The sequence below is a fragment of the Chrysochloris asiatica genome, unplaced genomic scaffold (assembly GCF_000296735.1).
Source record: "Chrysochloris asiatica unplaced genomic scaffold, ChrAsi1.0 scaffold00039, whole genome shotgun sequence".
Taxonomy (NCBI): domain Eukaryota; kingdom Metazoa; phylum Chordata; class Mammalia; order Afrosoricida; family Chrysochloridae; genus Chrysochloris; species Chrysochloris asiatica.
The window spans coordinates 9,282,020-9,298,329 of record NW_006408557.1 but is presented as its reverse complement, the minus strand read 5'-3'; the positions used below and the strand labels follow the sequence as shown (position 1 = coordinate 9,298,329).

The following is a 16,310-nucleotide window of genomic DNA, read 5'->3' as shown; positions in this document are numbered from 1 at the left end:
GGAAACCCTGTACAGGGTCACTATGAGTCAGAACTGACTCCACGGCACATAACAACAACAACATATATATGAAACAAAAATATTTTTAAATTATGGTAAGTATATATGCTAAGGATTGGACTGCAAACCCCAGAGTTGGTGATTGAGTCTACTAGCTAATACATTGGAGAAAGATAAGACTTTGTGCTCCTGTAAAAATGTACAGTCTGGGAAATGCGAACCAACTCTACGGCACTTAATGACAACAACGAGTACATATATAACAAAAGATCTGCCATTTCAACATTTTTAACAAATACAATCCAGTGGCATTGATTATGTTCATCATGTTGTACAACTGCCTCCACTACTGTTTCTCATTTTTCATTTTAGTAACTTCCAGCTAAAAGAAACAAAGGAAACTGTTTTCTATGTTGCCTTCTATTGTAGAATTAAATGAGGTAATTTAGGGAGTACTTAAACATTTTTTTACTGTGAATTGAGTGAAAGTTTAGAGAGCAGATCATTAGTTTTACAGTCAACAAATCCTATTACTTGGTTTAATCCCAATGATTGCATTGCCCTCCATGCAACATTAGAATATCCCACTTCTCCCATGTTTCTTGTTTCCAGTTCACTTTCTTTCCTAACCCTTCTGAACTTTGTCCTTGGATAAAAATCTGTACTTTTGGTCTTGAATCATTGACCATTCCATGGTGTGCATACCTCACTATATACTTTATCTACTGCTTCGATGAAAATTGAGTCAAGAGGTGAGTTCAATTCCAGACCTGAAGGATGACCAAGGGCCATAGTATTAGGTTCTGTGATACTAAGTTTTGTTTTGAGGTCCTGGAAAAAGACTTGATGAGGGACTTCCAAGTTATGATTGCCCTTCCATTCTCTTCTCATAGTTCATGTCTAGGAGTTTGTCCTAGAAACATATTTGGTCAAATGTAAAAAAAAAGGATGCACATAGAAGATGTTTAGAAAAGTGAAGAATTAGAAAAACAACAACAAACCAAGATGATTATAAAATAGAGCCGTGGGTTTAAGTGGATGATGAGGAATATGTCTGTGTAATGAACTATCAAGCTCCCATTAAACATAACCATGCAGATGTGCATGTATTTATCAGAGAAAGTGTGTGTGATGCACTGCTGAGAGAAGCAACCAGGGTGTAACCCCCTCCAAGGACTGCTGTATCCCCTGGCTTCTCTCTCACAGCATAACTTCTGAGGTGGTACACCCAATTTCTGTGCCTGCACTCGGCAGGTTTCTCTAGTTTAATTTCCCCACCCATCAATTCCCCCAAACACCACACTGGCCAAGGTCATCAGTGACAATTAGCTACACAAACCCAGGGGTGGTTCTCTGTCATCTGGTTGAATTTCTTGACTGCATATTAAGTTGGTCACCTGTCCTCCTTCATGAACACTATTTTCTTGGCTTCCTAGAAACTACACTCTTCTGGACGAGTACCTTTTCTTTCCTATCCCCTTTGCCTCTTCTACTTTCTCAGTTCAACCTCTAAAGAATGGACCTCTTCTTTTTTTTTTTACCTACACTTTCTCCCTCGGTGATCTCATCCAGGTCTATGACTATAAATACTGAGTGCATGATGCTGACCCCAATTTACACATCCTCTCCACACTTCTCCTTCAACTCCAGACTCATATGTCCAACTGTCTCTTGGCATCTCCGCCTAGAAGTCTAAGTGCACGTCAAACAGAATATTGGATTCTCACTGTCTGGCTTCATTTCCCCTCAGGCTTTGCCAGCTACCCAAACAAGTCCCCACATTTCCTTTCCCTTCACCTCCACCTCTACCAGGACTCCATGTCCTACATATTTTCTGATTTTATCTGTTTCTGCCCTTCCTAAGGACTAGTGTTACTTTCCTCCTCCACCTGAGCTATAGCCTTTGGACTGGCTCTTGCAAGTTACTGGGTCATGTCATTTCTTTGCTCAGAACTCTACAACTGCATTTCAACATACTTTACAAAAAAATCAAAGGCACCTCCTCCTGTCCCTGCTGGTTCTTTCCCCTCCTCTACCTCATCTCGTGCCATCTTCTCATCCCATCTGGCTCTAGTCACAGGGGCCTCCTTTTCTTTGCATAAGCCAAGCCTTTTCTCTTTCCTCAGAGCTTCTGTATCTGCTATTCCCTCGGCCAGGAACACTCTTCCCCCACTCTTGGCTTGCTACTTTTATCCATCAGATATCAATTTACATATCACCTCCTCCAAGAAGCCTTCCCTAACTACCCCTCCACTTATGAGCACATGGTTCTGGCCTTTAAGAAGTTTGTGATCATCCTGTATATTTATTGTTTACTACTTTATGACCTAACACCAAGGTCTTGCAGTCACTTGACACTGCTCCTTAAACTTGACACTGTCCCAACTATCCAGTTTCTCATTTCTGGAGACTAAACACTATTCCCTAACAGCTGCTCTTCCTTACACAGACACCCGTGCCCACCAGTCCCTCCTCTGTTCTCCTGCTCCCTGCACACCGCAGTCCTAAGCCAACCTCAGGCATCACCATTCTTTCTCCACGAAGATCTTTCTCTCCCTGGCTTCTGGGCTCTCTTTCAGTTTCTTTCTCGTTTGCACAGGGTGACACTTCCTTCAAACATCAAGTTTCAATTTTCAGACCTCCAACAACCTGAGCCATGACTCTTATCTCATCAAAACCCAAGTAAAATTAATGGGGAAAAGTCAGGCTTTATTGATGGCATCCAATGTGAAAGAAGAGATACAATGATTTGGGAACTTAAAATATTACCCAGTTTAAAAAAGATGTTCATCTTCTATTATCAGTAACACACGTTACAGTCAGTTTTAATAGTAAGAAAGAGTTGCAATTTATGAGTTATTATTTCTGCTATAATAAATCATTTGTAATTTATTACATTATGGATTAGTATGAACTGGAAGTGGGTAGAAGAGGAAGAATTATGAGCCATCACCTGAAGGGATGTCATACTATCGTTTGTTTGCATTTTAATAGCTGCAGTGAGAAGTGACCAGAAACCCACCAACCTTCAACACGCATTATAGTTAGACTGATTAAGTCCAATACTTTTATAAAGAGGTATATTTGTTCAAATTCTTTTAGATTTTTTTTTTTTTAACTGTTTTCCTCAGAGTAAGTCTTTTTATTGCACTATTTAGATCAGGTTCTTTTCTGTTGAGTCCGTCCTAGGGTTCCCTGCATCTGTGAAACTTTCAAGCTTACTTAGTTGGTGCCTCACTCAGGGCTCACCCTATGTGTCTCCTTCATGCGGAACACACTGGCTCCCTGAGGTCTCTGTACCACTTCACTGCTGTTCCCTTTGATTTTTTTTTTTTTTTTTTTGCCTGATAACTATTTGATCATCAAGTCTTAACTAATGATCCTCACTAAAGCCTTCCTCCAACACCTCCAGGCTGGCTGGGGTCCCCACAGTGTCTCCCAGGGCTGTCTCTGCCATTACATATCCACTGTCTGCTTCCCTTCAAGTCTGTAGGTCATGTTTGATTTTGACTTTGTCCCCAGTTCAGTAGCATAGCCTGACATACAGGAGGTGCTTAGGAAATCCTTGCTGAATTGGTCAGCATCCTTTTTAAGAACTCTGAGCTCACCCATGCTGTATCTCTCTTTCCTGGAATTTCCCCCTAGAGCGTGGGCATATTCTTTACTTTTATCTCCCTATCATATCCATCCCCTTCCCTTCTCTCCCGTCTGTCCCTCACTCCTTTTCGGGATTCAGGCTTGTGGTAGATTCTGGGGTTAGTCTGTCCTTCTCTAAACTTTCATTCTGAATCTTCCCAAATGGTCCATAGTTCCCTCGCTTATGCGTGTTTCTTTATAGTTTCTGAGGGCGACTCACTTTTCCTGTCTAGAGGACAAGGCCTAATGTGTGGTCTTGTTCTCTAACACTGTCATAACAGACACTTCCTAGGTAGTGTCCTCTGTGTCTCTTATCTCTTCCAAAGTCACAACTTGTGATTGAAGAAGATATAAAGATATCCTAGACTCTTTAGTTTCCTGGCCAGGCTATAGTTGTGGATTCAACATACATCTTACAGTCAAAATATGCATCCAAATTTTAATTCCTGCATACATTTTGATTGGAAATGATTTTTTTTTTTTTGGTGGGGGGGGGTGGTTTATATAATCAAAAAGCACCCAACTGATATTTTGCTGTATCTTTCCAGTGAATAGAATCCCATTATGTTTGGCAGCAAGTGGAGACCCTTTGATTTCAACCTCTGGTCCAGAAGATGAATACTGACTGGCTTACAGTTGTTATTTTATTCCCCCTGGTTAACTTATTGGTCAATGCAGACCTAGATGTGACAAGTGAGATGATGTAAGGTGCAGGATGCTAAACAAAACAAACAGAATCTCTTATTCCTCTTTCTTGCCTCCCATATAAACTTAAAATGGGGCCATTTGAAAAATGCAGGGTCATCAAATCACCTACAGCTGATGTTCTAATGATGTGGGAAAAATAAGCCACTATTTGTTAATCCATGGTAGCTGGGTTTTCTATTGTTGTTGTTAAGTGCCATCAAATCAGTTTCAACCTGCATAGGGTTTCCTAGGAGCGACTAGTGGGTTTGAACTGTTTACCTTGCTGTTCAAACTGACCTTGTGGTCCAGTGTTCATCTTACAGTGCCACATGCTGCTAAAAGTATTCCTGACCATCAACCACCACTTCTTGACTGAATGTGGGACTTGCTGCAGATTGCTGATTCACTAACAGGGAATGCATTTAAAATGTGTATGATCAGCATTCTCACCCCCTCAGTATACAGGGTTGACAGAGATGGGCAACTTACTTACACATTGTCTACCTAAAATGGTGGGGGGGGGGCATAAAGGTACAAAGTGACTGGGCTATTAAGTGTTCAAGAGGAAATTTAGTTACAGAAGGTGTGGAGGAAGGTAGAATCTCCACTGAGTGCTTTTCAACCTGTCTATATGGGGCTGGTGAAAGGAGCTGGGGATAAGACTCTTGTGGTTCAATTGTGAGTAATTGTTATCAGGACTGCTTACTATTATTGCAAATGTAAAGGTAGACGTTTTGTAACAAAAAGAGGGAAGTGGTTGATCTTGCAGTCCAGGAGCAGAGGACCCTGGGAACATAACAGGGAGAAGAGTGGAAGTAGAGTGTGGGACCCTATCCAGAGAAGCAGCAATGCCAGAGATGGAGGCAGAGATGAGGACGTAGAGAGATGGAGTGGCTGGGGACTCTAGACTCATAGAGGGAGAGGGGCTGCACGCTGGTGGGCAGGGGGCTGGTGTGCAGGTTGTTTTAATGGTTATATATTTCTAGTGTTTTGGTGTACATCCAAAAAAAAAAAAGGAACAGAAGCAAATACTGTTGAATGATGACGTATGGAAGGGATTGTAATCACTGCAATGAAATGAAATACAATAAGATAAATGTAAAGCTGATGTTCTCCCATGTAAACTCTCACTTAATTCACAATAGAAACTTTAAAAAAATGTGTATGTTCAGGATGACTTGTCTTTGTGCATGTATTTTTTAACAAAGTTTATTTCCCCTTACAGACTACTCTAGTTTTAAAATACACACAACTGAAATTAATTTCCTTTTGAAGAATTAATCATTTACCTGCTTTGAAATATCCAGCATGTCCTGCTGGATGTTCTACAGGAAGAAACTGAATTTGTTGTTTTAAGGAACTGTTGAAATAGTACTGTTCTTTAATTGCAGATTGCCAAATATGGTTTTAAATTATAAATCAGATAAATCTTCTCTGAGACAGACCCTCTCAAAAAAACAAGTGCTTGCTTGTAATTGACTGACTAGGAAGGTAGGAGACGTGAGCTGTGAAAACTGTCTTAAACTTTAACATACTTTGCATCTGTCAAGTTAGGAGTTGAAAGCTTTGTTAGTTCTAAAGCAGTTACAAGCCAGTGTTTCAGGCTTGCATTTGTCATCCCCATTTATGTGAAAAATCCTCTCCATTGGCTCTCCACATAATGACAGTAATTGCGCAACAGCCAGCACCGGAATGATGCTGTTCCGGTGCTGCAAAAGTCACCTACTCCCACATTCTTCCTGGGAAGCTACCATTGAGCTCAATTATGACTCAGGCCAGAGAGAAAACTTTCCAGGAATGTGTAATTCATTCCCCATAAATGTTGCACCGGAGCCTGGGGCTCCACTCTCTGTTATCACACAGAATCTGGAACCTTTGACACTGGCTCAGGGCTTGACCCTAGAGCTGGGTCATCACATGTCGTAGGAAGGTTGGCCTTCAGAATGAAGTGGGGTAGGCTCTCCCATTCTGTGTCATAACATCTGAAGTAGCCTACAAGTTTCCTTGAGGGTAAGGACTAAAATAGGCTTTTCCTGAATCCTCTTTATCCAGCAATGTCAAGGAGTTGTTAGAAAAGACAGCCCCCTCCAAGACAGTGACAAAAGCACTCCTGGGTGTTCTTTCTTAGAGTTTCTCTGTGCAAGGGCAGTAGAACAAACAAACCAACAAAACTAACTAACATCAACTATGGTCATAACTTATTTATCTTTAGAGCCGTATCATTTGCAACAAAGAGTATTAACATTTGGTAACACATCAGGTCCATTTTGCTCAGCCAGAGCAGTGGCTGGGCTAAATGTGCTATGTGTTTGATTAAGAATGTTTCTGGGAGTTTCCTTGTGCTGCATTTAATTCCCACAGACACAGGAGTGGGGGTACCACCAGACATGGTGACCGTGTCCAGAAGGATGCCACAAGGCTCTAAGTATCGCTGTTACTAAAAAAAAAAAAGTCCTTTCTACTTATATGATTCAATATGGAAATTATGCCTCTTAAAGCAAGTTCTTCTTGCTGCCTCCTCATTTCTTTTCTTGGACAGAGAGAGATAGTTGACAAAAGTAATGTATATCCTAGAATAGCATGTAACATTGACCATGAATGTAATAGGTTTCTCCCCAGCCCTTGATTCTGAAAATCAGAAAGGAGTTCCTGGATTGTGCAAAAACAGTTGCCACATTTGGCTGCTAACAAAAAGACTGGAGTTTTGAGTCTACCTGGTGATGCCTCTGAACAAAGACCATTGAAAATCCAGTGAAGCACAGATCTACCCCGACATACGGGTTTGCCCTGAGTCAGAATTGACTTCATGGAAACTGGATGTCCTGGTCCTCAACTCATACCAACAAAGAGTTAGGGAAGCCCTCTGAACCCTCTACTTGGTTTAGTTCATTCTTAGCTTTTAATAAATACCATGCCTCACCCAAGAGAAAAGGTCTCTATTCGAAAAGGTCATTTCATTGTCTCAGTGAGGTAGACAGAGGGTTCTTTAGAAGTTCTAGTTGTTTCAAATCTTCATGAATTTTCCCTTTCTTTCATGAACTCTGACTTGGGTCATCAATATATTTGACTTTGCGACAAAACAAGTAGAAATTAGAAGGAAGGAGAAAAAACGTACTTACCAAGAAACTTTTTCATCATAAATGAACTGTGGGGGGAAAAAAAGAGAGAGAGATTAGACATATACACAGACACACATGTGCACACACACTCACACAACATGCTTTAAGATGGCAAGTTGTCCTGTTGTGTTGTTGGTATGGTTGGTGGTAGGCAGGGCTGGACTCATCTAGAATAAAATGCATCTGTGGGTAAATTCCCCTCTTATTTAGTCTTCAACTAGTGGCAGGGAGAGGAGGTCTTGGTACAGAGTGGTGGGAATATTGGGAAGGGGAGAAGCAACAGGTAATCCCATTCTTTGTCAGTTTTCACCCAACAGTGGAGGGACAGGCAAAGGCCACTATCTTGCCTTACGGAGCAAGAAACACTATAGAATTTTAGAAATAGGAAGGGATATGCCAGCATCGTAGCATTTCCAAACAGCGTCATGTAAACACCCCCTATGAGATTTCAGCACAGCTCTGTGCACTATGCCATACCTCCTTCACAGTTCTCATTCAAGCACTAGACTTAGATGTGCTCAAACGTTTTCCTTCAGTTGATTAATTTTTTGCTTCATTAACATAATTTATTTTTAAAAGAAACTTTATATCACAACCCAAAGTCGAAAATCAGCACATATTGCCATGGTTAGAAGTGACTCTGAGAAGCAAATGCAATAAAAATAAACAGTGTTCGAAAATTCTGGCTTTGCACTGTTGGCCTCTCAAGCCTTGGCTTGTTGCTTAAGGAGATTAGTATCAGCCACAGCTGATGAAAGACACATAAGCACCAAACTGAGGATTTCTCCTCATCAATTAATATGGAAAACAAGTACAGAGATAAACACTAATTCACAACAGGACTTCATTTATTTAGCCGTGTCATGGATTGAACTTTGTCCCCTGCAAAATATGTGTCAGCTTGGCTAGGCCAAGATTCTCAGTGGTTTGACAGTTATGTAACGATGTGATGTGATAGTTGTGTGACAGTTCCCATTAACGGGATCTGATGTGATAAACCAATCAGAGGATTAAGGCTGGGATGTAATACTCTACTCAGGTCAGATCCCCGATCTGATGCAAAGGCAGTTTCTCTGGGATGTGGTCTGCAACAGCTTTTACTTACAAGAGATAAAAGGAATGAGAAGTGAGCAGAGATCAGAGAGACCTCTGATCTCCATCCACTAAGACATTACCACTCTTAGTGACCACTCTTAGAGACTACCACTCTTACTACCACTAAGAGAGAAGAGCCTGGAATAGAGTGTGTCCTTTGGACCTAGAGTATCTGTACTGTGAAGCTCCTAGATCCAGGGTAAGGTTGATGCCACAACACACGGAGATCTCCAAGGAATGCTGGACCTCCAGATGCTGAAAAGAGATAAGGGCCTTCCCTAGAGTCAACAGAGAGACACAATCTTCCCCTACGTCTGTCCTCTAAATTTGGGTTAGCCTCCTAGACTGTGAGACATTACATTCCTGTTTGTTAAAACCATCCACTTGTGGTATTTCTGTTATAGCAGCACTAGAGAATCAAGACAAATTTCTAGTCTACATACCATCTAAAATAATGTCTCACTTGGGTGGAAAAACTGATCTAACCAAACCGTTTGATGCATACAGGGAAATGGAGTTACAGAAAAGACGACAGTTTTCCTGGGGTTGCTTCATATGCTACAGTTATTCTGGCTTCAGGCCCCAGTTCCCAAGTCAGTGCTCTTTTCATTAAACCTGCAACCTATAAAGATAGTGCGCTGCTCAAACTCAATGGGAACACACTTACATTTTATTCTAGCAGGAAGAGGATGGATGGTTCACAGTGCTTTCTTGCCACACTCATGAAATACAGCTGTTTTGTGCATAACCATCTTTGTGGGTGGTTTCCCTCTGGAGACTCTAAGGCAGACACTCACAGGACAAGCTGAGTGTAAAGTGTTATTACAGTGTGAGGAGAGAGGAGGACCTCACTAATGTGAGTGTCATCTCAGTCTGCAGTGGGTTAGCATGACATCAGCTGTGCAGAGATGGGGAAAGACCTCAAAGAAGAGAAGGACTGGTTCACAAGGAACATACAAGCAAGAGTTTCCAGCTATCTTAAAGGTCCAAGGGAGATGATGAGGGGGAAAGAAATCATACTTCTTACAACTGGTTCTTCTAACAAGCCCATGAAGGAAACCTTGGTGTCATTACTTAAGTCTTTGTTATCAGATTCAACAAGTTGATACTTGGATGACAATGTCAAACCAGAAGAAGGGAAAGAAAAAGAAAAAGAAAAGGAAGGCAGTTATATAGTCCAGGTTGGATGGTGTGGAATCCACTCTCTGGAAGGAATGCCCAGCTGTTTATATATAATCACTAGCTTTTAAAAATGTGTCCAGGAATCATGAAACAGACCACATTATTTTATATGGAAAGCACTTTCCATTAATTGAAATTAGTCTTCGGCAGTGTACTGGACCAATCAATTTGTAGACACTTGAGAGGGCACAGGATACTGTAAAGGGTTTATTAGAGCAGCCCAATTTAATTTCCTTCAACCAAAGTAGACAGGCAATAATACATACTATGAAAGCAGCTTTTGTTGTTGCTGAGTGTCATTGAATTGATCTGTCCCTCAGGTTTTTATTAGCTTTAATCTTTAAAGAAGCAGACTGCTAGGTCTTTCTTCTGCATGTGTTCAAACCTCCAATCTTTCAGTTGGTGTTTACCCATTGTGCCACCATAGTTCCTTAAGTAGCTTTAAAGACACCTTTATTCTGTGTGGCACTGCTGACAGGGGGGGCCCAGACCTACAAGGGACACACTTGAAGCTCAGTTCACCCTGGGAGAAAGCACCCAGTTTGTGTGTTCAAGGAACCAGTTCTGGGGCCAATACAGTATTACCAATGGATTATTCCAGTGATCAGAAATAATCAATTAAAAATGGAGGCCAGGGTTTACAGGGAACAAAATAATCCAGAGAAAGAGTGGGCTCACCTACCTGGCAGTTAGCAGTCCACTTATAGCAACCCACTTACAGCAGTCCAGTGGCAGTTCAAACCCAACAGTCATTCCTTAGAAACCCTATGCGGGGTCGCTATGAGTCAGTCCCGAATAGCCGGCATTTAACAACCACAGGATAAGATTGGTGGTGGTGGTGGTGTGTGCTACGGAGTTGGTTCCAACTCATAGCAACCCGATAAAGAATTTCGACACTGTAAATCTTTATAGGAGCAGGAAGCCTAATCTTTCTTCCTCAGAGCAATTGACAGATATGAACTGCTTACCTTCTGGTTAGCAGCCCCGCTCGTAATCCACTATGCTGCCAGAGCTCTTTAAGAAGCAATTGTTGCTGTTATTGAGTGCCATTGAGTCCATTCTAACTCATAGTGACCGGTATAGTGTTTCCAAGGAGCGGCTGGCGAATTTGAACTGCTGACCTTGTGGTTCGAACCAATTTTGTGGTCTAGTGCATTATCCCACAGCACCACAGATTAGCCAAGATAAAAAATTAAGAGCAAAGCACCATGAACCCGAACTCAAGAGGATAATGGTAGCCAGGGAGGTAGAGATAGAAATTTGATTCAGGAAGACAAATTGGCAACAGAAATGCAAACAATCACACTACAGGAACTAACAAAGTGTTGTTGATGTTAAGTGCCATCCAGTCAGTTCTGACTCATAATGGCAACCCTGAATAGTGTTTCCAAGGAGCGACTGGTGAGCTTGAACAGCTGACCTCGTGATTCAACTGACCTTGGGATCCAGTGCATTATCATCCGACAGTGCCAGAAACATCCAAATAACAGAGCAAGTCTTCTCTTTTCTCTCTCTGCAGTACAAGACCATGCTGCTCTTATTGATTACTCAGAACACTGGACTCCTGCAGAGGATGCTCTCACATGGCCAGGAGGCCTCAGCGACATGGCAGGGAATTATTATTAATATTTTCAAATGTTACTGTGATAATATATACATATTTGTTGTTGTTGTTACGTGCTGTCGAGTAGATTCTAACCCATAGCGACCCTGCGTAGGGTTTTCTGAGGAGCAGCTGGTGAGCTTGAACCGCCAATCTTGCAGTTCAAATGGTATATATATATATTAGCATAGTGGTTATGAATTGGGCTGCTAATCTCAAGGTCAGCAGTTCGAAACTACCAACGGTTCCATAGGAGAAAGATGAGGCTTTCTGCTCCCATAAAGATTTACGCAGAGTTGCTGTGAGTCGGAAATGACTCCATGGCACACAACCACCACCACCACCACCATTTGTACATATCACCTCAATAAAATATATGTAGATATTTATATGCATAAAAAGTTTGCTATTTTAACCATTTTAAGAGTACAAGTTTGTGGCACTGATTACATTAACTACATTGTGCTACCATTACCATTACCCATTTCAAATGTTTTTCATCATCCATAACAGAAATTCAATGCACCTTTAGCAATTTACTGTTAGTTGTTGTTGAAGGAAGCTTTGAATCATGAGGACCCAATATATAACAGAACACAACGCTGTGTAGTACGACACCACCTTCATGGTATTTTTGAGTGCACTGTACATTGTAGATACTATGGGAATCCATCTCGTTGAGGGCTTCCCTCGTTTTCACTGACCCAATGTGATGTCCATTTCTAGGGATTGGTCTTTCCTGATGATATGTCCAAAGTAAATAAGCTGAGTTATCACCCATCCTCACGCCTAAGGTGCATTCTGGTTACAATTCTTGTACGACTCATTTGTGTTGCTTCTCTTCCCCAACACTTCCCCTCTCCCACCTGTCCTTGAAAACTTTGCCCTCTATGCACTTGCCTATTTTAGGTATTTCATATCAGTGGGATCCTACTGTACTTTTCCTTTTGTGTCTGACCAACAGTTTGGCTTTTATCATTCTACCTTAACAGGACTGTACAGCGAAATGAGAGGATTCATAAAAGAATAGGCATCTAAGAAAGTCTAAATAGAAACAGGCTTTTTTAATTGAGCAAGGGGTGATTGAGTGCATCATGGTCTCCCTCCGATTGCATGATGTTGGAATTTGGAGGTGGTGGAGCAGTTCACTGTCACCTCTTAGACCAGATACAGTTTGCAAAGATTTCATTTTACTTGGACCCACAATCAGGGCTCATGGAAGCAGCAGTTTAGAGTTCTTTTGTAGCAGTGCAACACACCCTCTGATTTCTTAAGTGTTAAAGAGCAAATATGTCACTTTGAGGACTATGGTGAATTTGACCCAAGTCATAGTATTTTCAGTTGGCGTTGTAGGATAAGCACTCAGCTGCAAGGCAAGGTTGGGGTGAACCACAAGGCAGGCAGTTCAAACTCACCAGTTGCTCCTCGGTAATCCTATACAGGGTTGCAGTGAGTCAGAACCAACTTAACAGCACTTACCAAAAACAAACTATATATTTGAAAATGGGACAATGGCACATAAGGAAGACTGGAGAAGATATCCATGAATTTGAATTGTGGTGTTAGTGAAGAATATTGAATATATCATGGACTGCAGAAAATGGAACAAATCTGTTTTGGAAAAAGTATAGCCAACTGCTCCTTGGAAGCCAGGCTGGCGAGACATCATCTCTAGTACCTTGGATATGTTATCAGGACAGACTTGGGAAAGTGCAGGGACACTGAAAAAAGAGAGAGAGACCCTTAACAAGATGGATTGAAGATGGCACAGAACCAGGCAGTGTTTTACACTGTAGCTTGGGATCAGAACCATCTTGATGGTACCTAGCAATACAGGCCTGGCTGTGAGGACAGTGGCAGTATCTGCATGGCAGGCCCTTCCTGGCTGAGCATTAGCGCTGCTCTGTCTGAAAATTTGAAAATCACAAGGATAGCATTGTTCTCCCTTGCCAGTGCAAAGATACATTTGTTGTTCCTCCCAGATCTTACTATATTTAGTTCTCTTAAGACAGAAGCTGTAGATCCCTCTAAAGTTTCACGCTCAATCTTTGAATAAAATAATGAAGTAACTTCCCTACTCCTCATCACATTGTGAACAGTGTTGAAGAAAACTGGACACAAAAACTAAAACAAGAACCGGCACTCCGTGTCCCGCAGTTACCACTAGGTGGTGGACAAGTTCTAGCCCTGGCCCAAGACTGTGAAGTTGGAGTGAGCTCAGTCTCATTTCTTTTTCGAAGCTCCATTAAATCTCCTGAAAGGATGTAAAGCAGAGAGTCTCTTGAAATAGCCTCAGCCAACTGTCCTGGGGCAAGGTGGTGTCCTGGGGCAAGGTGGTGTTCTGAGGTACAGGTACAGCCGAATCCCTCATCTTAACCACATCAGCACAATCAGTCCTTATGATGCATTGCCATCTGCCGATCTGCTGTCCTGCCCTTTGGAAATGACCCAACTCTTTTCCAATCAGGTTTTTGGGAACAAGAGTTAGGTGAGCAGCCCTTCTCTCTGTGCTCTGCTGGCTGTGTCTGGGGCCAAGCACTGTGACTGCCCAGAGACCACATAGAAGTGGTGCTAACTGATACCTGAGCCCCAGGTTTGCCCATTTTTAAGAAACCTGTTCTCTTATCCAAAGCTACCCTTGGTTGCTCCCTTAAGATTTACATGTGTTTCACACCCCAGCCAAATGTTAACAGACAGGAGTGAACTTGAAAAAAAACTCTCTTTCCCAATAGACCTCAGAGAAGCAGTTGGCTACCATGGAAACCAGTTTTTCAGTACTGGTGTGTAGAATGTTCCAATCCAGATAGGTTTACATCAGGCAAGGTGGAACTCTGGATGTCAGAGCATCTCAGAGGACTGCCAAGGATGGAACAGGCTCAAGATGCAGGAAAAAGATACGACAAGGGCAGAGGGAAGGGAGGAAAAGCTGGGCATAGGACCTCCCGGCATTGAGCTGACAGGCTGCTGAGTATCTCAACCCTGATAGCTCAGTCCCCAGGCTTGCTTATTGTGAATTGCATGTGTGAAGCAGGGACTGCCGAATTGCTAAATCTCAGATTTCACAGCTTGTGTTATAATCACAGGCACTGTTAGAATTTAAAGCAGTGAAGATAATAGGAGAAAATCACACCATCACTTCCCTTCAAGAGACTGCAACCTTAAAAATCTTCCCTCCCCTATGCCAAATGGAAACAGTCACCACCTCCTGCAGGCTCTTCTCACTCAATAGCTTGGGAATTTCTTAGGGTGTGTGTGCTTTTAGTTCCAATTCCTCTTTTTGGGAGACAGGAGTTGCCAAAGCTTTAGCTAAAGTCATGGTGATTTCATCTGAGGCGAAGAATCAGATGGAATACACCAGGGATCTGGCTGTTAAGCACGGCTTATACTTTTCAAGAATTCCTATATTAGGCTCACTGTGTTGTTGTTAAGTGTTGTCAATACGGTTCCAAGGCATAGTGACTCTGTATAGGGTTTCCTAGGAGCAGCCGGTGGGTTTGAACGACCCACCTTGACCTTGTGGTTAGCAGTTCAGTGCTTATTCTACAGAGCCACAGCAGGATCACTGCAGCAGACCCAAAAGGTGTTGATGGTGGTTGCAGGAGGGCAGGAATAAAGATGACCTATAGGCAGGTCTTAAGCAGATCTGGGGTACTGTGGGTTAACACACTGGACTGCAAAGTTGGTTTGAACTGCAAGGTTAGTAGTTCAAGTTCATCAGCCACTTCCTGGAAACCTTATAAAGGATCACTATGGGTCAAAACAGACTCTACAGAACATAACAACAACAATATATAAAGGCAAATCAGGAGATGCAGAACAAAGGATATGAGAATTAATTTAGGATTTAGGAGAATAATAGTTGTTACTCAAAATGACTATGATTGCTGGGAAGTATGAAAAGAAAAACAAAAAGTCTCAGAATTTTCAAATTGTTCTTCTCATTTAAGAAGAGAAGTTCTTATATGTGCACTACATTCTCCAGTGCACCCAAGCACTTCCTTACTGGAAAAAATGTCAGGGTGGGTCATCTAGAACTCTTGCTCCCTAGTTGACACCAGCATCATTCAGAGCAGGTCTTTACTTCTATCAATAGCAGAGATTACAGGACAGGTGGCTTTATATGACTATAGTTGCTTTGCTTAAGACACATAAGAGTTCTTTCTGACATCCCCTGTGTTTTCATAGTGTCTTCTAGCTACCAAAGCTACTCTTGTTTTACTAGCAGAAGAGATGAAATGTTATGGTGTAATATGAGTATGACGTCAACATTTCTAAACTGGAGCCAGGAGAAATTAGTTCTCAGTGAGCAATGGGTTAGAGAGGCCTAAGTGGTGAGTAGAGGGCATGACTAAGGAGACAAGGTGGGAGGTCAAGGGTCAGCATGATCTCTAAGAAAACTGAGATATAAAAATTTTCTGAACTGCTTATGATTTGTTGTTTTAATTAAAGTATTCTTTTTAGGAGGGAGGAAGGCAAAGCTATTTCTTTCAGACTGAAAATATGACTCTAAAATAAGCCAAGCAGACAAATATCATTAATAGAGGAATTATGTGGTGAGGATATAGATAATTGTTAAGACTATTTGGATGATACAATTTTGCAAGACCAATGACTTCTTCATCGGAAATACCTTTTTAAAACAATATAAAGGATGACTGTATATGTGGACCTCACCAGATGGAATACACAAAAATCAAATTGACTTTATCTGTGCTGAGATGGTAGTAAAGCTCCATATCATTAGTCAAAACAAGACCAGGGGCAGACTGTGGAACAGATCATTAATTGTTCATATGCAAGTTCAGGATGAAGCTGAAGTCTTGTGGACTAAAACAAGTCCACAAGAGTCAAAATATGACCTTGAACATATCCCACCTAAATTCAGAGATTATCTGAAGAATAGATTTGATACATTAGACACTAAAGACTGAAGACCAGAAGAATTGTGGGGAGGGAGGGAGGGAGGGAGGGAGGGAGGGAAGGAAGGA

General features: G+C 41.7%; 1 protein-coding gene across 1 annotated transcript in view; it reads right to left on the bottom strand.

Annotated features, from left to right (window-relative positions):
• SLC24A3 (solute carrier family 24 (sodium/potassium/calcium exchanger), member 3) overlaps positions 1 to 16,310 on the bottom strand; it is an 820,359-nt gene that overhangs the window by 89,545 nt on the left and 714,504 nt on the right. Inside the window, exon 8 of the mRNA XM_006860745.1 lies at positions 7,443 to 7,468. Within this exon, the coding sequence (XP_006860807.1) occupies positions 7,443 to 7,468 (26 nt within the window). The remainder of the gene's footprint in view (positions 1 to 7,442; positions 7,469 to 16,310) is intronic.